General features: G+C 45.2%; 2 protein-coding genes across 5 annotated transcripts in view; one reads left to right on the forward strand and one right to left on the reverse strand.

Moving 5' to 3' along the window:
• LOC135910752 (leupaxin-like) overlaps nt 1–8,546 on the forward strand; it is an 83,266-nt gene extending 74,720 nt beyond the window's left edge. For all 4 annotated transcript variants that reach the window (XM_065442832.2, XM_065442831.2, XM_065442834.2 and 1 more), the window contains exons 6-9: nt 1,315–1,557; nt 2,143–2,316; nt 3,058–3,288; nt 3,930–8,546. In XM_065442832.2, the coding sequence (XP_065298904.1) occupies nt 1,315–1,557; nt 2,143–2,316; nt 3,058–3,288; nt 3,930–4,196 (915 nt within the window). In that variant the 3' untranslated portion in view covers nt 4,197–8,546. The remainder of the gene's footprint in view (nt 1–1,314; nt 1,558–2,142; nt 2,317–3,057; nt 3,289–3,929) is intronic.
• A 5,158-nt stretch (nt 8,547–13,704) lies between these two features.
• Rnb (R and B) lies at nt 13,705–21,485 on the reverse strand. The gene is made up of 7 exons (XM_065442830.1): nt 21,124–21,485; nt 21,012–21,042; nt 20,732–20,918; nt 20,468–20,624; nt 17,938–18,127; nt 15,736–17,293; nt 13,705–14,574 (listed from the first exon to the last, which is right to left on the reverse strand). Exons 1-7 carry the CDS (start codon nt 21,364–21,366, stop codon nt 13,803–13,805), a joined length of 3,138 nt encoding a protein of 1,045 aa, XP_065298902.1. The 5' UTR covers nt 21,367–21,485; the 3' UTR covers nt 13,705–13,802.
• Between the last annotated feature and the right edge of the window lie 725 nt (nt 21,486–22,210).

A 22,210-nucleotide genomic window follows, 5' to 3' on the forward strand; every position in this document is an offset into this window, starting at 1 on the left:
AACAAAGATATCTGTAATCCAGCACCAACTGCTTAGGATGCTCGTGCAGTTCGTAAACGGTCTCTTTGCTGGACAAGCTTAATTCACACTGTAAGGTGTGCTGTTATTGTTAACCAAAACAATTTTATTCATGGGTGGAAACCTCATCGACTGAACCAAGTAGTCGCTCAATGTAATGTGCAGCTAACCGTTTGAATGCTTGTCAAAGTATAACAGCACAGCTCCTATCGTAGCAGAACGGTACCCACGCAGTTACGATCGTCACCTGTTTCATTGCTCCTAAAGCGCAGCTTATAACTAGAGGATAATACTGCAATAAGGTCACATTAGTGAATGGAGCATTCAGAAATACACAACTGATCTCCGAGGCCGATCGTAGGCTCAAATATGCACGCACACATTGCACTGCGGGCTCCGTCCGCCTCAACACTAGCAGAAAGTCCGGCCATACTACCTTAAACCACTTCAGTACATCTCACAGAACCGTTTACCACGTAGAAGATGCACGTCATAGTAAATAGACCGCACGAGCGCGAAAACACACGCCAGAAACTGCTGCCGAGCGTATACCTGCCATACAAGACAGAGCGCTCGCCCAAGCCAGCATGTTGACTGCTCATAGATGGCGCCACGGCGTAGCAGTATGGTGGCGCCCATGAAATAATGGTGTACAACTCTCGTAGAAGTTATGAAGGGGGCCTCCATGTTATACGCTGTTATATAAACACTAGAGCACAGGAGAAAAAAACATAAACAATATGTGAGACAGTATAAATATGGCACATACTCATTGAGCAAGTGGTGCGAGCATAAAAGAGGGAAGGTTAGTTTTGTACCTGATAAATGGCTGTTGTGCTGTTAGAGGCTGTTGTGCTTCCATTTAACATTAATATAGTAAATGTTTACTAAACACTAATTTAAAAAAAATACTAGACATATTTAAGGTTTGGGTTATGGAAATATTTAGCACAAATCTTCACCTTGCCTTAAACACTATATCGTTCTCCATCAGTTAACTTGTTTTATGTGTATTCTCATGCTGTTATATTTGATGATTTTCTTCTTGTTTTTTCTTAGTGTCGAATCTGAAAATATTTATATGCTTTGTTAGGACTTATTTCACCCATACACTGCTGCGTACTGCATGGCGGTACGCACAAACACACATGCTCATGCATGCTGTTCATTACTTAGTGTACAGAGACGTGAAATAAACTTCAATTTCAATCAGCCTGGCCTGGCTGCATGGTGAAGCTGCAGCAGCCATGATTATAGCTTTGCACTCACCCGCCTACTTTTCTCCCCTAATGGCAGCTGAACGGGCCACAGGCTCAGTCGCCCATCCAGTCCCAGCAGCGGCAGCAGCTGCACGGCTCTCCCACGCCCGTGAGCGACCCGGCGTACGCCAAGCCCCACCGGCTGAACCGGCCCAACCAGCCACCTGGCAACAAGCTGGATTCCATGTTGGGAACCCTGCAGTCGGACCTCACAAAACAGGGGGTCACCACGACTGCCAAGGGCCACTGCTCCGCATGCTCTAAGCCAATTGTCGGCCAGGTACGTGGGGCTCGCTGCTTGCGAGCTGTTACACTAGACCGAGTGCTCCAGCGCGGCACAGATACGCCAGCATAAATATGTACCAGAATTCCGGAAGACATGACTGAATGCACCATCACTTGCAGTGGCATCTTGAAATGCCATATTCAACCTAATTACACAGTAATGCTTACTCACTGTGAAGGCTCAATGGATACAGTGTTTTGCCACTAGTCACGAGGCCATGGATTCAATTCCTTGCTAGCATGGTTGCATTCCAGTGGGGGGGGAATATGAAAAATAAACAACAACAATTGTGTATCATACTTTGGGTGCTTGTTGAAGGGTGTACTTTGAATGTGCGTTAAGTACAGCTTCTGTCATAGCTTGCGGTGCAGCTTCAGGGTGTTAAACATAATTCTGAGAGAGCTGGCAGAGATGTTTTTTTTTGCAGACCCAATTTCATTTTCCTACCCTACTCACCGTGTTAAGGAAGGTTCAAGATATCATGCAAAGAGCGTGTCACTGGCATTCCACCGTACACTTCCACGGGCGACGGCCAGTGGAGGCGCGCACGACAAGTTTCAAATTTGTTTTCCCATACAGGTGGTCACTGCCCTGGGCCGCACGTGGCACCCTGAGCACTTTGTGTGCGCTCATTGCAACCAGGAGCTGGGTACCAAGAACTTCTTCGAGCGGGACAATGAACCGTACTGCGAGACAGACTACCACAACATCTTCTCCCCTCGATGCGCCTACTGCAACGGCCCCATCCTGGATGTGAGTGTGCTTTCACATTGTCTCGATAATATCCTGTGATGACCAACCCTTCGGCCAAATGCTTTTCCAAACAGCAGAAAAAGTTTGCTACTGCTCCATGTATGTTAGCAGCCAAAGTTTTTAGACCAGTATGCGTCGAATGTTGGCTAATGTCAAAGGGACACTAAATAAGTTAACCAGTGTTATTAAGTTAGACTACCACAATGGCAAAATGACCACTCTTTCTGTTAGAGAGGACTCGGTAAGCCATAAAAGCCCCAATAACAAAAGGCGGTTGGGGCCGCCTCCCTTAAGTTCCCGTACTAGCTCACTGTGATGTCATGCACTTTGACCGTGTCTACTCGCATACATATTCAGTTATTTATCAGCCAAGAATAACTAAACTACACTCTAGAGTAGCGAAGGGCTCAGTCAGCCTAGTAAGTTCTGAGAATTTTTCCTTACCCGAGCATCCTGAACACAAGAAAGTACCGCCTCGTATCCTGTTTTGTGTCATTCACACATTTTTCTGCAGTCCTTACTACCTTCACCACCAGGTGGAACTAGTGTTGGAGTGTGTCTAAATATGTAGCCATCTTAACTACATCCTAGGTACAGGCATCCCTACGGGGCTTGTTAAACCACTTGCATCATTGCAAAACTTAACACTTTCGCCTATTTGTGATGCAGTGTTGCCAAGCAAAGCATTGAATCCAATTTTGCACATGGCTATATTTGTTTTGTTTATTTTTTGTTGTGCAGAAATGTGTAACTGCCCTGGACAAGACATGGCACCCGGAGCACTTCTTCTGCGCCCACTGCGGGATGCAGTTTGGCGAGGGAGGCTTCCATGAGAAGGACGGCAAACCTTACTGCCGCGACGACTACTTCGAGCTGTTCGCACCCAAGTGTGGCGGCTGCAACAGGCCAATCACCGAGAACTACATCTCGGCCCTGAATGGCCAGTGGCATCCCGACTGCTTTGTCTGCCGTGTAAGTACAGCTCATGGTTTTAGTGATTCGTTAATGCAGTTGTTTAGCAAGTGTCCGGACTGCCAGAACAGTGTTCGGCAATTTGCAGAGTTAGTGCAATCAGTGCATTGTGTCTACTTATTATTTTGTTAGAACTGCTGACATGTTTTCTGCAACAAGTCTAGCGCCGTGGTTGCAGAGTCTGGTCAGTGACATGTCAGTGGACTGTAGCTAATGCTTCTTACGCCTTCATATCATGTCTCGTGTATGGCGTGAAAATGTTATTTGAAGCATACCCACAAATACAGGGGCCGGGACCTGACAAAATGTTCCAGCTTGTTGTAGTGTCCACAACTGCCGACAGCCACTGCTACTCTAAGAGAAGCTGTCCAACACTAATAGCAGAATATGATTGTGGGACAATGTGAACAGATCTGTTATTGCTTTTGTGTGCATAATGGTCAGTCGGGATATAACAGCGGGTTGTGCCCGTGAACAAGTTTTAGTTCCAAAGACTCTTAATGTCCTCGAAGCATTTGCTGCTTGCTTTTCAAGACTACAAAGCAGGAGGCGCAATGTTAGTGCAATATCCACGTGAATCACGTCGCTTTGCCTGCGAGTACTGAAGCGCTGTTGTCATTTTCTCTACCACCTGGGTGCAGGACTGCAGGCAACCATTCAATGGCGGCAGCTTCTATGACCACGAGGGGCAGCCCTTCTGCGAGACACACTATCACGCCAAGCGGGGCTCGCTGTGTGCGGGCTGCCACAAGCCCATCACTGGCCGCTGCATCACAGCCATGTTTCGCAAGTACCACCCCGAGCACTTTGTCTGCGCCTTCTGCCTCGGCCAGCTGAACAAAGGCACCTTCAAGGAACAGAACGACAAGCCCTACTGCCATGCCTGCTTCGAAAAGCTCTTTGGCTGATGGCGCCTCCCCTATCCCAAGACCTGTGCGCCAAGGGCGCCGCTGTTGCTGCTGCTGAACACTGCAGTCGGCAACAACCTAAGAACACAGTAGCAAGTACACCGTTGTTCAACTCGGAAGAGGATTTATAGGGATGTGCCACCCAATTACGTTCTCTGATTTCGGCGACGTACTGCCGAGGCAGACATTCGACATCCAACTGCTGTGGTGGCTTGGTGGCTATGAATTTTTGTGCTGCCGAGCACGAGGTCGCGGGCTCGATTCGCGACCGCATTCCGATGGGGGCGGAATGCAAAAGCACCCACACAATTCGATCCAGGTGCACGTTAAAAGAACCCCAGGTGATCCAGTTAATCTGGAGCCCCCAACTACAGTGTCTCTCCAGGCTTGTTTGTTGCTTTGGGATGTTACACTTTGCAATTTTGTTTTGTTTGCTTTTTTCAGTGCCCATGGCATCTCTCTGGAAACCATGCATTTGAGTGTGGAAGTGCGGAGGGCAGGTTCGGCGCCGTCTTTGTTGGTGGAGCTTGTACTGAATTGTCACTGAGTGTATACAGGAAGCTAGTGCATGACTTCTGCTTGGACTGAGCGAAAAATCTTGTCTACTCAGGCCCAGTTTGTTGAGAGCTTTCCATTTTGGAAAGGGTGATGCCAGTTGGAATTGGCACTGCCACGGAATACCCATTTGCAAACTGACAGCGTGTTCTTATGGTATGTCTCAATGTGTAAAATCATGCCAGAATGAAACACCCAACTGGAACAAACAAAGGAGAATCCCATGTACGCATTTACAAGTTGCAACATGTGGTTGTGGTGTAACTGAATGCTAAGAATGCACCAGTGACACGCACACCACACTGGCCATTAGCTTTCTTGTGTTCACTTTTAGGTGTGGCACAATGGAACCATAGCTGGCCTTTTGCTCCGCACACGTTTTCACTAAAGTTCCATGTGCTAATGTAATAACAACTATTGTTGGAATGGTGTGTACGGCACCTTAGAATGACATAAAAGGGCATGAAACAATGCAAACATGCAAAAGAGATGAGGGCTACAACTCGGCAACAATTTTGCGTGTTGTGTTCAGCAGCAGCAGCAGCAGCATCAAGTTACACGACTGCAGAAAGTGGCTCGGTACTTCCATGCAACTTTTTCTGCAAATGTTAAGTTTTTAGCTGGACTTTTCTTCTTCTTTTTCTTTTTCGCAGTGATTGTTCTGTTTCATACTGTCAACTGATTAATAAGTGAGTGTATAGTAGCTCTTCTTCGGGGCTATATAGGGCTCGCACCTCACAACCAACTTGCAACAAATAGGGAAAAGCCATGTCGCTACTGCAAGCTCCTGTCCACTTCTCAAATTTCAAGAGTGTTTTTGTCCACCTGTATAAATTGTGCAGCCAGCTTGACTAGTCCTACTAGGCCTAGGACTTCTTTTCGTAACTGCTGGCCAACTGTTTTAATCGTGCCGTGAGTGCCGTTTACAGACTGGAAGAATACGCTTTGCAAGGTATATTTCTGCCACCTAACCAAACCAGTGCGACAAAAAAAGCACATGGGAAGAGGCTTGTGGCAAGTTTGCCTACCTGTTGGAGAACACTTGTATATGTTGTTAAGATGAAGCCTTCAGTGTAGGCAAGGCATTAGACGGTTGCATTGCGCTGGCTCTGTGCTTGGTGACCTGAAATTTTAGATACTTTTAGAAAACAATATCACATTTTAGCTAAGCATTTCTTGACAGGCATGGAGCTGCTTGATGTTTTTGCTGTTGGTGTTTTAAATGTGGCAGTTTTCTTATGACAATTCTTTATCCTCCCCCATCATGTACATGTACAATGCATTACTCAATTATTCCCTAGCTAGACGCTTGTTGTAAAGAGCTCTTCTGCCTGAACTGTCATGTTATTGGTGTCTTAGTTGCACTTAATGCAGCCTTCGGCAAATGTTTTGTGATGCCTGTCATTTATTTTACATCTCATCATGTTTGGTCAGGAGAGCCCCTAATGCAGGAATCACATGCGAGCCGTACATTGACATTGTATGGATGGCATGCCAGTATGTATCTCTCTGCTGTGAGCAATGTAACTGAGCTTCAAAGTAGCAAGATACTTCTGAAAAAATTTCAATTTGCGCCACAGCCACGCTACAATGGCAAGCAAAGAACACACAAATGACAAGAATTCACGTGATTTCTGGTTGCACATTTCTAGGATGAATGATAACATGTTACAGCTTTATACTGGGAAAAAGAAGGGACGGGACTTCTCAACAGAGAAAGCTAGAGTTAAAGGGACAAGATAATTTAACAGCTTTACTTAATCTACAACCCATTCAAATCTTTTGGGCCTTTGTTTAGGGCAGAAGTACCACTGTGCTGTTATTGCCATCCCAGCCCTTTTATCACAATGCATGATCGAAATGTAATAAGTGTTGAATGAAAAGAACTGCATTACACTAGAAAATGTGACAGTGCAAAAGAAAAGCCTATCTGTACTCGACATTATCAAAGTTGATGACACAAATTTCCACATTTTCATTAACTTATAATGAGAAACATTTTTGTACCTCATGAGGCGGGTACAGTAGTACTAGCCCGTTATAGGAACTCCGGATATAGTAAAGTTATGTGCCAGCCTCTGTCAATTTATTATGCCTTCAACAGCAAATAAGAAAATTCTTAATGTTTTTAACAGCCATGCCCAATAAACCCAATTCAGTAAACTATAATGGCACTCTTGGTACTGTTTCTAGCCTGATCTGCTCTCTCAGAGTGACTGCAGGGTTGAAATCCAAAATTTGGCAGTTGCATATCAACGCAACCCTATGCCTGGAGAGGTCTTCTGGTGGACCTACCTCTGAGATGCCATCACTCAATAAGTTTGCACCTTGCCACAATGAACAGTTTTACTGAACGTGGAGGGATCCGTTTTCAGCTATCTCAGTGAAAAAAAGGCTTTGGCATATATTGGCTTTTGTAAAGTAAAGGTCCTGGTATGGCAAACATTTTACTGTATTCTGACCAGTTCACTATAACAAGTGGTCCTACTGTATCATCTAGTGCTGCGTCATACTGTGCCAACGAATTCTACACTTCCATAAATGTATACTGCTCATGTTTCTATCGCAACGAAAGCATAGCTCAGTTGGTGTTTGACGTCAATGACACTGAAGGCTCACGTACTGGCAAAGCTGCACGACGCACTACTCTCATTTTTTGGGTTGTTGGCTGGTACCTGAGATTTTCTTTCGTTCTTTAGCATAGAGCTTCATCTTGTAGTTTCTGCTACAGCGAGTGTTAGCGCGCACCTCGAAAAGGTTGTGGTCTGTGTTGGGCACAAATGACCCCAATTTCATGACAAAACACTGTGAAGTGCATCCTACTGCATAGGTGATAATTTTTTGGCAGCCGCATACACACGGAAGACATTTTTTTACACTTGTGCAGCAACTCCAGCTATTGCGAGGAGTCCTTGTGCACCAGAGACTCGTTTACCGTCGGTCATTTGGTGTGTTGATTGTACTGTAGTGCCCTCGTGTTGCATGTTTTATTAGCAACGACAGTGAGATCACATGTAGAAACATCCGCACTTCTGTAAAGAATGTTCAAGCAATGCGCTCCAGGCCAGATAAAGCATAAGACTGTACTGCCTGCTGGGTTCAAGGTACCAGGCTCGAGATAATGCACCTGTGTCCACGTGGCCGCTCTTTTACCGAGACGCCATCGTGGTACCCAGCTTCTGCACCTAAGTGTTACTGTTCTTGTTACACAGCACAGTGCTCAAGCATTCTAGACAGATTTGTGGATGTCTGTACCAGTTACCCAACCCAGCTCACTGCCGTGTATTTTGGCAGTGTGTGCTTTTTAACTTCGCCACTCACACATCCGTGAGATGCGTACAACCTTCTTGGCAACTGCGCTATACCCTCGTACTTGGAGTTATGACAATATTTTAGTCTGGGGTATCTATCAATCTTTTTATACACATATATATATATATATATATTACTGTGGGATGATGCTCTAAGGCTGTGGGTTAGTTTTTTTTTTTTCATTCGTATAATAGCAATATGCTTTAATAATATTCCTGACAGAGAGTGCTTATCAGTGCTTTTCTCCATCATAAAGTCATCCATGAATGTAGAAGTTGCTAAGTCATGTTGAAATTGTGTAATGAGGGTTGAGCAGACTTTGTGTGTGTGTGCATCTTTGATAATGCACAAAATGACGTGCAATTTCTAGTGCCGCCAGCTCTGTATACAGTGTTCGTTTTGTTTTCTTTCGTCAGAAGCTGCTACCACCTTCACATTGTGTCTGTAATATCAAGGCCTAACAAAGAATGCCTTTGTTTGTTACTGGGTCTGTGTTCTTTCACCTACTCAAAGCAGAACAGGCCGAGATTTGTAGAACTCTTCGTTTGTATGCTTTGCCATTTGCCAGAGCTAGCGCTTCCGTCAATGTGATGGCCAGTGGGGCAATAATGGAATTATTTGTTCTTTTCACACACAAATTACTTTTGCATGTCGAAAACTTCGTTCTATTAATTTTTCGTGCTTGTGGCATTAACGGGCAGCGCCAAACACAGGAAATTTTCAATTTTTTGGTGCGTTGTTTTGTAATCTCCGCAAATGTGAATTCACACCTGAACTCCCAACATGATTTCAGCTACAGGAACGAGATCGATATTTCCTATGCAGTTTATTTGGAAATGCTCAGCTAGTTCAGTTTAGAAGCATGACAATTGGAACCGCTTTAAGTCTATTCTAACGGTTATATTTTCTATACTTTATTATTATTAATTTTAAATTATATTAGTATTAATTATTAATGTCAAGAAACAACAAAAGAAAAGAAGCAGTACATGCCCACATGCTGATGCCACCGAAAAGCATGCAGATCTCTCGCGACTTTTTTTCTCTTTTTGAACATACTTGGCACATAGTTAATAACCAATCTTGAAGAAAAGCTCAAATGAGCAATATGTCAAGATGTGGCAAAAAAAATTTAATGTCATTATTTTACAGCAAAGCTGTTGAGGAAAGTTACACTACAGTTATCATGTATCGATAGCATGGTCTGCATCAATCGTCAGTCAAAAAAGAGCCAGCATCACACTCCCAAAGTGGCTGTATGACCAGGGTAGAGTGTACTAGAGCCATTTCTGCACCTTTTCGCTTGGCACGTTTTGTGTCTTCTGTAGCAGTGGTGCTGCAGTCGCAAACTGTTGAAGGTTACTTTATTTATTGATGAAGCGCACTGCACATTGTAGTATAACTGGTCGGGAACGCGCAGCTGGCGTCTGACCAGACACGCACTCCAGGACGGCCATGTGTAGAGGTAAAGTTTGCTAGATGCGTTCAATAGTTAGCGATGACAACACTGCCACTACAAGCAGCACTTCTCGGGTCGTGCATGGTAAGTCGTAGCGAGCATCAGTCAACGCACTGCCCATATATTCTAGTTCACCATAACCAGGGCGTCGATGATGAGCTACCGCTAAGAACAGCCAGCAATGCAGCCCTACCAGGCCACCGAAATGCGCAGTCAAACATTAGCTTCGGCAATGTTGACACAGTATACAGGAACATGTGTAGAATATAATGGGGAGTACAGATGTACTAAACTCGGATTTACTGACGTGTATGAAACGGCTAGAGTATGGCAAAGGAATTGCACTGGATGTAGTGAAGGCATTCGAAAAGTCTTGAGTGGATTTGGGCCAACGGCAAAACCAATGATTAGGACTTCCAAAAGGTGCAAGAACCCTCTTGCACAGCTTTGCTGGCTTGAATTGGCATACAGTTGTGAAAAATTTTTACTAGTCTTTGAGAATAGTATCGGGCATTATCATGGCATGTACAATTGTAGACACTGCTTCCCAGAGGTTTATTTTAAATGCATAAGCATTTCTATGCCTACCCAACGAGGAGGCCTGTCTGTCTATCTGTCTGTCTGTCATGTAAGATAAATCGCTATAAATAATGTGTAAAATTAAATTCGAAAGGAAGAACGTTGGTGGTGGCGAGTTTCGAACTTACGACCCAATGCTCAGAAGCCAAGTGTCTTAACCACTGAACTAAACCTAAATTTGCAGACGGTGAAAGTGTCTGCACGATATGAATTGCACTGGCAGTACAAAACAAATGTCAAAGGTGAACAGTTTCTATGAAGACTTTGTTGAAAGATTTGGTGATGGTGAAATAAAATCCATCTCTAGGACCACATGTAGAGCCAATTCAGAGCATTGTAGACAACAGAATTCCGGTTTTGCAAAAATGTAATACAAAACACGCCACATCCCCGATGCATTTCGGTGGTCGCTGGATGACCTTCCACTGGTGTGTTCCTTCACCGACCGAAATGCCACCGATCTCCGAGGGCTTATGCGCTTCACATCACGCTACACAGACAGGTAAGCAGTCAATGAATTAATAAATGCTAAAGAGCAATAGGGGCTTATATTGGTTGGAGCAATTCTAATAAGGTTACTAAGTGTTGATAAGGGTTTATAAGGATTGGATTGATTGTGATAAGGTTGATACTGACTGATATTGGTTGATAATGGTCACATCTAGTCCAATAAGGTTGATGATGACCAATAAGAGTTGATAAGGGTTTAGTATACTGGTCGGATCAAGTTTCATAACATTGACAATTACACCGGGCTGCATGGAGATGAGCGAATAGCACGATGCTTACACATACTTAACTCGCAGTGGAGTTCCTGCGTGAATTTTTGAAGTTGAATTTCTGTCCTAGCTTGTTTTTATGGACGTGTGTAAAGCTTCACAAGAGCATTGCAAGCCAGTTACTTTTGTTTCCATAGCTTTGTTTCCTGTTGCAATCTCGACAATGTTTAGTACATAATGTTATGAATCCATAATCGAAGGCCAACTTCAGGAAATCGTAACACCATATCATACATACACACACCAGAAATTGTGTAGGAATGCTATCCCCAACTTTGCGTCCCCGAATTAAAAAATAAGCTGGTCTGCTCTTGGAGAAAGTTAGAGATGACAGAGACTCCACGGTCTTTGTCGATGCAGCGCAGTACGGGAACAGGAGTGTTTCGCGCTGTCGGTTGTAGATGGGCGGGGGGTGCTTCGCTCCTCGGCCTTGGTCAGAACGGCCACCGCGAGTATAGCAGAGCAAATTGCGGTTGCGCTGGCCTTGTGTGACCCAGAGCGTTCCTACATTTACACCGACTCGAGAGATGCAATCAGAGCTTTCGAATCGGGTAACCTCACCCAGCGGCCTCTATTCTAGAGAAAAGGGCTTGCCCCGGTTTTCATTATATCACGTGGTACCCCGCACACATGGGGACGAACATTCTCGAGGGCTTCCCAAACCTCAACGAGCTTGCCCACGACCGTGCGCGAGAACTCGCGCGCCACGACGGTCTGGAGGCTCCGGAGGAGCAGGAAGGGAATCAGCAGAACGATCCACTCCTCACATTTAATGAAATTACTAAACATTACCAACTTGGTCGGAGGATTTATCCTCTGCCTCACCCGAAGCTCGGTAGAGGTCAGTCAGCTACGCTTAGAATGCTGCACACGGGATCTTTCCTGTCGCGGGGATTCCTCAGTAGGATGTACTCGGATGTGGACCCTAGTTGTCCTGACTGCACTGAAACCTTTCGCTCAATGGCTCACATGCTCTGGCGATGTCCCGCATTGCCTAACGACTTCCTCTCCAGCGAAGCTGAATGGGAGGAGGCCATCAGAAGCACGGTACTCCAAAAGCAAGCCCAGGCTATCCAGAGGGCCCAGGAAAGAGCGGAGCATCACGGCGTTTTCCTTTACGTGGGCGCGGCCAGCCGCTACAATGGCCTCCCGTTAGGAGGTCCTGTCAGTAGCTCCTCAGGATTAAATAAAATTCATTGTCTGTCTGTCTGTATGGTCTGCTGTTGGATTGTGACGTTGTGAATGCGTGGCATCCAGTATCTTTGGACATTTTTGTGTAGTCACATATATACTAACACCATAAAAGACAGAGATGATGACTGCACCCGAGATCTCTACCGTTGCCTATGGGGTCTGAAATAAGGCAGTAGTAGTTGTATAACATGTGCATAACAATCCTACCAATCTTTTTGCTCACCAGTGGATATAGATAGCTTACGTAACTCATTTTAACATTTTTGTTGCAAAGAAAAAAAAAAATTGCGCAAAAGGCGAAGCATCGATTGCAATAGCAAATTAGCGGACAGCTAGCTATATGAAGTAAGGATAGTAATGTTATTAGCCGTATAAACTTGTAAACGTGTAAAAAGGCGCACAGCGACGATTTTATTTTATTGCCCTTGGACTTTATAAGGAACCTCATGACAACAGCAGAAATGTGCTTGGAGTGTTCATATAATTGCTGTTGCAATAAAAGGGAGGAGGGGGCAGGGGCATTTACACAGCTATAGTCTTGTGCATTAAGCCATCAGTCAACTGGACCGACATGCTCGCCGTCATGTCCATGCTGTTTGAAGCATTACTTTTAAAAATGCACATATACACAAGCACCATGTTCTCTTCAAGGGTAAGTTTTCAAAACTACGATGGGAATCCTTCGTGGCTACAGCATGCATCAAGACAATCTTGGAAGGCCCCTTTTAGGCCAGTAAACCAAATGCAGTGCTTGGGCATGACGACTTTACTGGCCCCTTTCGCTGCTATGACATTTTGCCTTTTCAGTGCCACCTTAAATTTGTACTTAGACAGTTTGTTTTCCTTCGAGTTTGGCCCGAGTTGGAGCACAGAACTGTGTGCAGGCAGTTTTACCCAAAGCAGATGCTGTTATGTTGGAATGCTATAAAAAACATTGGACTGCCACTTGTATTCAAGTTCGCAGCACAAAATTAGAGAAAACTCACAGAAACGAAATGGTGTAGACAGATCCAGCACCTTGAAAGCTATGGCTGCACTACACCAATATGCAGTGCTAAGGGTCAGTTTGCAGAAAGCAACATACCTTATATACTATAAAAAAAAAGGAAGACATGCCTGGGAAATGGGTTGAAGCGAGTTCCTCACTCTATGCCATGAAAGTATACGATATATCAAATACATCCTGCTCTAGTTGTGCATGCAATGCTCCAACTGATAACCCAGTGTCTTCAACGTGACAGCAGCCACCGACCAAAGCTGAGCTGGCGTACCCATGATGGAGCATATAATTTGCTTCAATGTACAAGCCCGCAATAAAACACCTCAAATGTACTTCAGAAAGATTGCTGGCCAACTGAATCATGTACTACAGCAGTAATAGCTACTAGCAAGTAGCCATTACTAGGCTGGTACGCGAGTACCTGAAAATTAGGTGTTGAACACTGTTCATTCGTTTTCCTTCGGCCTGCATTTTAATGTCAGGTCTGTACAGAACAGCCACAGCTATATACACCATTCACACATTCAAATAAGCTCCATTTCAACAACACTCAAATAATCAACATTTAGGTTCTGATAAACCAAGCTGGTGATTTCATCCAAGACTAAACTAGTCAACAGTCCCCAATGATTTTGTTTCAGTTTGCGTTTTAATTGTTTACTTTGCATGTGGTAGACTAAAGTTATATACAGTGTTTACATACAGAAAACAAACACCAAGCTGGTCAACTACATGGCACTGGTATTGTCATTCAAGTCCAGGTTTTCACGGACTAAACTGGCAATGTCGTCCAAGACCTGACCTCCATGCTTTCCACTGACCAGCTCACAGAGGCACTTGCACCGACGTTCAGAGTTTGTTTTCTCCATCAATACAAACCACAGTGCAGCCTTGCGAAAGCCAGCCATGCCAAGCTCCAGCGCCCTGCTGTACACGTCACAAACACTTTCCAACTTGAGGTTCTGCCTCACCCTGATCTCGGTCTCCCTCTGTAGATTGGGTAGAAGCATGAGGTCGCAGAGACCCAAAACGTCCAGCTGCACATTGACCGACAGTTCATTGCTCATAAATGCGCACGTCTGAAAGTTGCACCCATGCAGGAAGTGTATCACAATGTTCAGTGGCTTTCCGCTGGCACTGCGGAATGCGACTACCTCCTGGTCCTTCTCGACAAAGTGTCCGTTGAGCATCGTCTTGAAGTAGTCATTTGCCTCGCTCAACCTAAGCCTGTTGCCGGTGACCCTGCTTCCGTCGTCTACTTGCAATTGCACATCCATCGTGAATGCTTCAAGGCGACAGGCGTCATTTGCCCCAGATGTGCCTCGCAAGGAGGTTGTGAGCAGGCTACGTTTTTCCGATATCGACGCGCACAGAGCCGCGAGGCTGTCAACAGCCTGGCAGAAGGTTTTGTCCATCGCACCTTTGTCTTCTTCTAGGAGGTCTAGCAGGGCATCCAACGCTGAGCAGTCAAATAGCAGCTGACGTAGAATTGACTTATTGCTGCAGGAATCAAAGCAAGAATATGTTCTCAAAAAGTAGTAAATATGCGCACAGACGTGCACACAAACGCAAAGTATACACTATAGACAGTTTTAGCAGAGCATTACTATACAGCAACTGTTACTATATGCCGGCTGCCATGAATGCGCATGCACGGAGTTCAGCAGGCTCCGGTATCAGTTTACCGTAATAGAACGCTCCACCATATACAGCGTTTGTGCAACAACATGGCAGCCCAGACTGCCCGCGTTGATCCTAATTAGCCTGTCATACTTGCTGCTCATCATCATAATAGCAAGAAATAAATGGTAAAATTGGCCACCGCTTAGTTTTGTCTGAAACTGTAAGTGCTATTTTGTTATTATATAGATCAGTTTGTTTTGACGCTGCTATGCCTAGAGGGGCCTAAAGGACGGCACACACTGTCGTGGCCCGATGCCGGAGGCCATAGATGTTAAAAAATGTGTCTACTTCCATCCAACAGATGGAGCCACAAAATTTAGCATCAATGAATTCTTTAGTCATATGGCGCCATATGTTAGATGGAAATCAATGTATTTTTCTGCATCGATGGTGTCCCTCTAGGCCTAGCCACGTCAAAGCTAGCAAATTCAATCAATCTCAATCACATGCTCCAAGTTCTCTATTAGTGATCTTCTTCAGTCTCTCTAAACGAATTTTGAGGAGAGTAAAGCTCTGACACATAAGATATAATCTGACTTTCTTTTAAATGCAACAATTTTCATTCATATCAGCTAAGTAGTTCCTGCCTTGCAAAAGCATTTAAGCATTTTTAAACATATTTGACTTTGGAGAGTGCGAGCTAATGTTTCCTTATTAGGAACATCGTAAATTCGCTGAAAGTGACACAAGGAGCCATGTTATGACTATATATGCTGCATCACTTGCTTCAGCAGTGTTTATTGTTAGAGTTATAGACACAAGCAGCAGCTCATTTGTTAGGCCATGCACAGAAGCAACCCATGTAAACCAGTGCATTGAGCAAGCTCTAGAATGCAGCATTCCCATGCTCAAAACCATATTGCAGAAGGCAGTAGTATGGGAGAGGCCTTTGCCCTGCAGTGGGCGTAACCAGGCTGATAATGATGATGATGAGGAGTAGTACCTACAACTATAAATATTTGCAAAGTGAGCACTCACCGGACAATGTAAGGTATGGTGAGACAGCAGCAGGTCTGAATTTCCTTTCCCTGTGTCAGCAAACAGTGTGCCAGCACACCACTTCCATAGCCAGACTCAGCCATGTGGGTCAGGTTGGACAACCAGTGCCTGCCGAGGTCTCGAAACTGCTGACAGTGCTTGCATCCTTTCAAACGGCACCCCACTATGCTTTTTATCAGTTTCAGGACCTCTCCTCTGCACACGATATCCTCAAAGGAGTGCAAGTCTGATGTTATTTTTGTCATGATCTGGCTAGCCCTCTGCAAGGGACTCAGGACATCGTACAAGTAATGCATCAAACCATCAAAAAGACCTGTTGCTCCCAACTTATATTCTGGCATTTCTAGCATGGTGAACACCATCAGAATTCTGAACATTCCATCGAGAAGCATCTCCTGAGGATCCTTGTAGGTAGGTGTGACAGATTCCGACAGAGTGCGCCGACGCCTTCGCTTGGCGTGGCGCGGCGGAGAGTTGTCCTCCATACCTCTCGTCTGGCTGGATGCTTTCGCAGCTTGGTCCTCGCACAACGAAGAACGCTTTCGCTTGATGAACTCCCTTTTCTTTGGAATGTCTCGGCAGACCGACTCCACCATGTTTTTTATGCACGAAGGAATGGGTTGCTCTGAGTCGCTGTCGCTTTCGGAACAGACAGGAGAGAAGCTGCGAAAAGGCTCTGGAGACGATACCGACACTGGTGAGTCACACCGCGGTGTACTACATGGTGACCACAGTCCGCTGTCTGTAGATCTCGGGCTCCACGTTCCAGGCAGCGGCGACACCGGGCGCCTAGCCTGGTCAGGTGACACAGGATTGCTGTGGTAGCCCAGGTCTGGGCAGTAACCTCCAGCGTCTGGTCCAGAATTTTGGCTCTCAATTTCCCGGTAACTTGGACTATGAATACAAAAAGTGTTCTTATTAGAATGCCTGCTCAATTCTGATGAAACTTCCTCATTTAGGATTTGCTCAGTAACATCGTCATAATCTGTGACTTCACTCTTAGTTTCTGATACTTCACATTCGTCCTTGTTCTTCTGGTCCACGCATTCGTCGCCAATGTCTGAAACGGAAATCTGCGGCACTATTTGGCGACTGCTGTGTGTGTTGTTTTTAGCACTATCGTTCACACTTTCTTTATCCTTTACAATTGAACCTTCCGCACCAGTTGACATTTTGGAAGAGCCGTCATCAATGCCATCAGCTTCTCCAGACATAACTAATGACCTTAGGTCCTCCAGCCCACTCAGTGTTTCGCCTGTGGAATCCGCACAATGCTGATCTTTCTTGTGATTTTTGGTGTAGTCTCTGATGTGTACTAACAGAGTAGGAACAAGGTCAAGGCTCCAAAGTACCGCTAGGCTTGGCTCGTCATAACGGAAATGCAGGATCGCGCACACGCAGCAGGACCACAGTTCCTTCCTGCTCTGGTCTGACAGAGCATGCACCAGCAAAGGGAGACCTCCAGATTCACGGATCCGGACCCTGTTGACAGATTCTTGGCTGTAGCGACAGAGCGACGAAAAAAGTGTCCCGTAACCTGAAAAAATAAAGAAACATGCATGAAAAAAAGCCTGGAAAGGGCATGAAAGGCTTATTGTCCCACATGGTGCTTAAAGACATGGCTAGGTACCAGACTAAATGCTCTCCCTTCTGTGCAAAGTGCTGTTCATTATACTGTCCGTAATGCGGCATACAACTTGCAAGTTTTATAAATTACCAGTTCTATGAACCCTGCAGAAAAAAAAAAGACAATTCATTTTCCATCGTGTTATTCCATAGAGAACACAACGGTCACAGGCACATGTGTAGGGTTACTGCAGATGTGAGCTGATTTATTATAAGCGTGCTATACTGTGTGTTAGCTAATTTGCAAGACAGCTGCAGCAGCCATGGTTGGCAAGGTCCAGGGATGCTTGCCAAGAAGGCACACAGTGATCCAGAAGTCAGATTTCATAAAAATTATTTTCCATCCCTTCAACATTTGCACCCACACAAAGCCATTCTTCTTGGGTGGTATATACACACATGCATTAACCCATGACTGTGTTTTTTACCACATTTTATTGAAGTTCCAGTAAGAACAAAAGTATGTAGTGCTTAGAAGTTAGCAATTCATGCATAAAAGCTACACAAAAGGCATCTTAAATAAGGCGCCAAAAAAATGTAGAAGTAAGGCCTCACTTGGTTTTGCCAGCTTGTAATCGCTGAGCTGCCTGATCAGGGCAGAGATAGCCTGAGCAGCACCAAGGTCTGGCCGCACGTCGCCCACCACAGACAGATTGACAAGAGCTGCAAAGGCTGATTCCAGCACTCCGCTGTCCGATGCTTGCAGAAGTTCCTCCAGGACCTTGAAGCCATCAGCTTCTTTGATCTGTGGGCCAAGAACAGCAATTTCAGAATGAAAAGAACGCTACATCTGCACTGCATAATGAGAGAGGAAGGTTGACAAGGCAGAACGCTCTAACATTTACAATTTATGGGCTAGCTGGTTCAACATACTAAGGCAGCAGCACAGGAAGGACTAAGGACGCAAGAACACAAGACTGATGCCACGAGTCCTGCACTCCTGGCACTCTTGGTGTCGGTTTACAGTCAGCAGTAGTTACAGCATCAGTTTCACATTCCTCTGTCTTTTGGCCTTCCAGTGCTGCTGCCTTAGTAGCCCAACATTCACATTTGGCTTTGACTGTAATGAAGTAAGCTAGCTATTGAGGTGAAGGAACCTGAAGCCAGGTTGGACACAGGACATTAGAAGTAGTTGGCAAACTACGTGTAAGTGGTTACCTGTGGATGTACTTTGTAGCAATTTTTTATTCTACAGTCGTACCTCCTTACAACGAAATCGCATCCAAGATGAAAGTACATTTGTTATAAGTATGCACACTAATATCAGTAAAAATGAGTTTCCAAACATTACGTTTACTTTGTTATATCCAATAGTCCGTTATATCGGCATTCATTGTCTCAAAGTTCAACAAGAGCTGCCTTCTCACATTTGCTCTACCCTCATGCCCTTGCGTCTAATTACCTCCGAAAGTGATAGTCCAAGAATATGTCCCCAGAACAGCGTAGCCACTGTGGCTACGCTGGGGAAAAAATGAATTGAGAAGAGTGCTTAGAAAATCTGGCTACACAACTGCCCAGCCCTGCACAGGAGCAATTGTCTTGCCAACAAAGGGTGGTGTGGTAAGTAGGGCACAAGGTTGACAAATTGCTTCTGTGCCTCCTTGAGCCCCACGCTGTCACTGAGCTGCAAGCTGTACAGCGACATATAAATGTACTAATGTCAAATGGCAACATTGAGTTTTTGTCTCTAAGTCACTACTTCATGCAAGAACTTTCTATGAGGCAGGGAAGGTATCTGAGTGAGTGTCACACATTAGCATTCTGTACGCCATAACGGCAACAATTAAGTGAAGATTAACGAAGGCTACTTGGATGCACGTTTGGGACAGTAAACTAGAATACCTGTCATGGAACATTTATATGTTTCACAGAGGGCATGACTTTTGATGGGTTCCAGCGATCATACATATGCACAAGAATTTCTGTACATTGCTTGCTTACATAAACCACTGCACAATGAATTAGTGCTCTCACCCGGTTACACCTGACTGCTGTAACCCCACCTGCACAACGTGAGTCTAAACTTACACGAGTACTTATGATGCATGTTGCTGGTACCACGCAAAGCAGAATAATGAGCAACATTGCTGTGCCAATATGCCACACTTGTGCACACACCAAATGCACGAGAAAATCTGGATCATGTGGTGCAACTGGGGCACCGGTGATACTATTTGCAATGAAGTGCAGTCAAAGCAATGAATCAGTCAAGGCAGATCATGTCAGACACGAAACAGACACAAAAGAGTTAGGCTCAGGGTTCGTAACCAAACGTCATCACTACTGTAGGTTAACTTATCCGTTCACATTACAATGTACCATGATGGTACACTCCACATCCACCTAGCTTGGCTAGTAAAAGCTACTACTCGCTTTTTGTACTTAACTAGTAAGAGAGTACGCATGCACATGACACAGGCAGCAGCACCACAAACCTCGGCGAACATTTTGCATCGACCCATGGTGCAGGAAACATTAGGAGCAAAAGAAAACGGGAACCTGAAGACATTTCTTTAGAAGCATAAGTTGCAGAAGCATAACACGGATACACAAACAAAACAGAACAAAAGCAAGGGCAGCACACAGCAACAATTAAGACTTAACTAGTCACACAAAGTCAGCAAAGTTATTAAAAGAAACACATGGAACGCATGCAACAAGCTTATGCTAGCTCAAAAATTTTGTGCAACAAATATAAGAAGCTAATATGCATCTGTCCAAAAAGTACGGAGACACATGACAGCATTGCAATTCATCCACACATTTGTGCAGTTGACTTCAACATAATCTGTGCAGAGTTGAAGTGAGCGTGCATCGGCATTGAACTTGCGGCAAGAAATTTGCCAGATAAATCTGTACCGTTCTTTTGCTGCCTTCGGAGTGTTTTCAATGAAGAGTGCTGCACTGCTGCTGGTAAGTATACCTGAATCATTCCGCACCACTCAAAGCTATTTCACGAATTGTACACCACGCATAAACTTCAGAAAGGCAGTGTAAAACATATTCACGGCGCACCAAGCCTAAACAGGCATGCGACTGCTGGCAAAAGTACTGCCAGCTAGCAACACAGCGGTCGTTAGCTTACCTGCAAAGCACACTCCAAGCTACAGGACTGCGTTAGTGATGCGAGCGCTTGAACAGCGGGCTTCTGGAGGGCCTCAGTCTGCAGGAATGTCACAACAGCGGCAGGAGCTTTGTGGATAATCAAGTCATCGCGACTTTCGGGAGTGTTGGCGAGGATCCTGCACGCGTTCAGACGCAGTTATGTCGCACGACGAAGACCAGTACATAAGTCGAATATCGGAAACGAAACCAAAAGTGCGGGCGCTGGCCGACCTCGTCTATTTACCTTACGGCGCGCAGCGCCGTGACTTGACTTTCGCATGATGTAGGCGAAGTGAGGAAAGTGACAACGTGCTCGACGGCTTTGCAGCCGTGAATCTCCTTGGCCCCTCGACTCGTCATCGCTATATTGGCGAGTCCTCGGCAAGCCCGGTTTCGGACGCTTTCTTTTTCGATGCATGATAGGATTCTCGCTGGAAGTAAAATTTCAAAAATGGAACAGCGCGAGTTTCGATAACATAATCTAAACGCTGCGTAGCACGAAACAAATGGAAGAGTCTTCTTACCAATACTCCGACAGCCACCGCGTCTGATGACCTTTAAAGGAAACAAAATGAGAAGATAAGCAACCGCTCCCGTGGTAGCGGAGGCCCGCTAGGCACTGCAGTCAGTTCGTACCTCTTCACGTGCTTTATCAATTAAACAGCAGTTAGCGAGTATGCTAAGACATATATCCGAGTATTTTGGCTTCTCCACTAGCCCGAGGAGGGCCGATATGCCTCCAAGAGCGCAGAATTCCGACACAGCCGTGGAGTCCTTACGGCAGTGCTTGCTCACTTCGATAAGCGCATTAAATGACGTTGAGAAAGAGCCTGAGGTAATCTTTGCAATGAGATCGCTTAGAAGACTGTTTAGGCTCATAATAAGCTGGAGTACTTCAGCTATTCCATATCATTCTCAGTTATTTGATGAAAATTTATGTGACGACGATTTACCCCAGTTACAATCACCCAGTGTTACGAGCCCGCTAACGTTTTAGTACCAATCTGGAGCGCATTTATAAACACTCAAACTGTTTTATAGATTTAAATCCTGAATATATTTTGTCATTTGCTCTGCATTTGTTTTGTTCTGAGTTTTTTTTTCCCACATTATGCTATTTATTTCACAGGTATTATTTAAGAGTTCCGGTCTTTTGGCTTTCTTTAATGGCGCGCGTTTTGAAAAGCAATATAGCTATGAGAGTTGCTTCGAGCGTAAAGATGCTGCCTTTAGGCCATAGAGTTACTATACTGACTCTAGAGGACAAGCTACCCATAGGGCCCATGCATTAAAATCGGGAACCTCAAGAGCGCCGCCATGTTGCTACGCGCCGAGGTTGCCAGCTCCTGAGACGCTTGCTAGACTTGGTGACAGTAGTCAGTTTTAATCCGGCAACAGTAGCAGCGTAGCAGCATGGCGTCTCGCTTGAAGTGTTGTGATGTGTGCGTGCAGCCGTGTGTTTGGGCTTCGTAAGTCGGTTCTTTATTCTATGTTGCGGGATGGTGTGGGTGTGGTCCATGTTGGCCGTAGAGCTGGCAGTTATGCAACCGAGGGATGATCCTGTTCAAGCTTCTGGCGGTATGCGGTTTTCAGCGGTCACGCCTGTTGCAGGAGTGTCACTCGACGACGTTACGAGCTCGAAGCTGTGGTCAGATTCCTCGTTGGCGTTCCGTAATTATCTTCGCACGGGCGCGGTATGTTGCAAAAGCCGCTTTCGCGATCT

This window comes from Dermacentor albipictus, chromosome 2 (genome assembly GCF_038994185.2).
Source record: "Dermacentor albipictus isolate Rhodes 1998 colony chromosome 2, USDA_Dalb.pri_finalv2, whole genome shotgun sequence".
Taxonomy (NCBI): Eukaryota; Metazoa; Arthropoda; class Arachnida; order Ixodida; family Ixodidae; genus Dermacentor; species Dermacentor albipictus.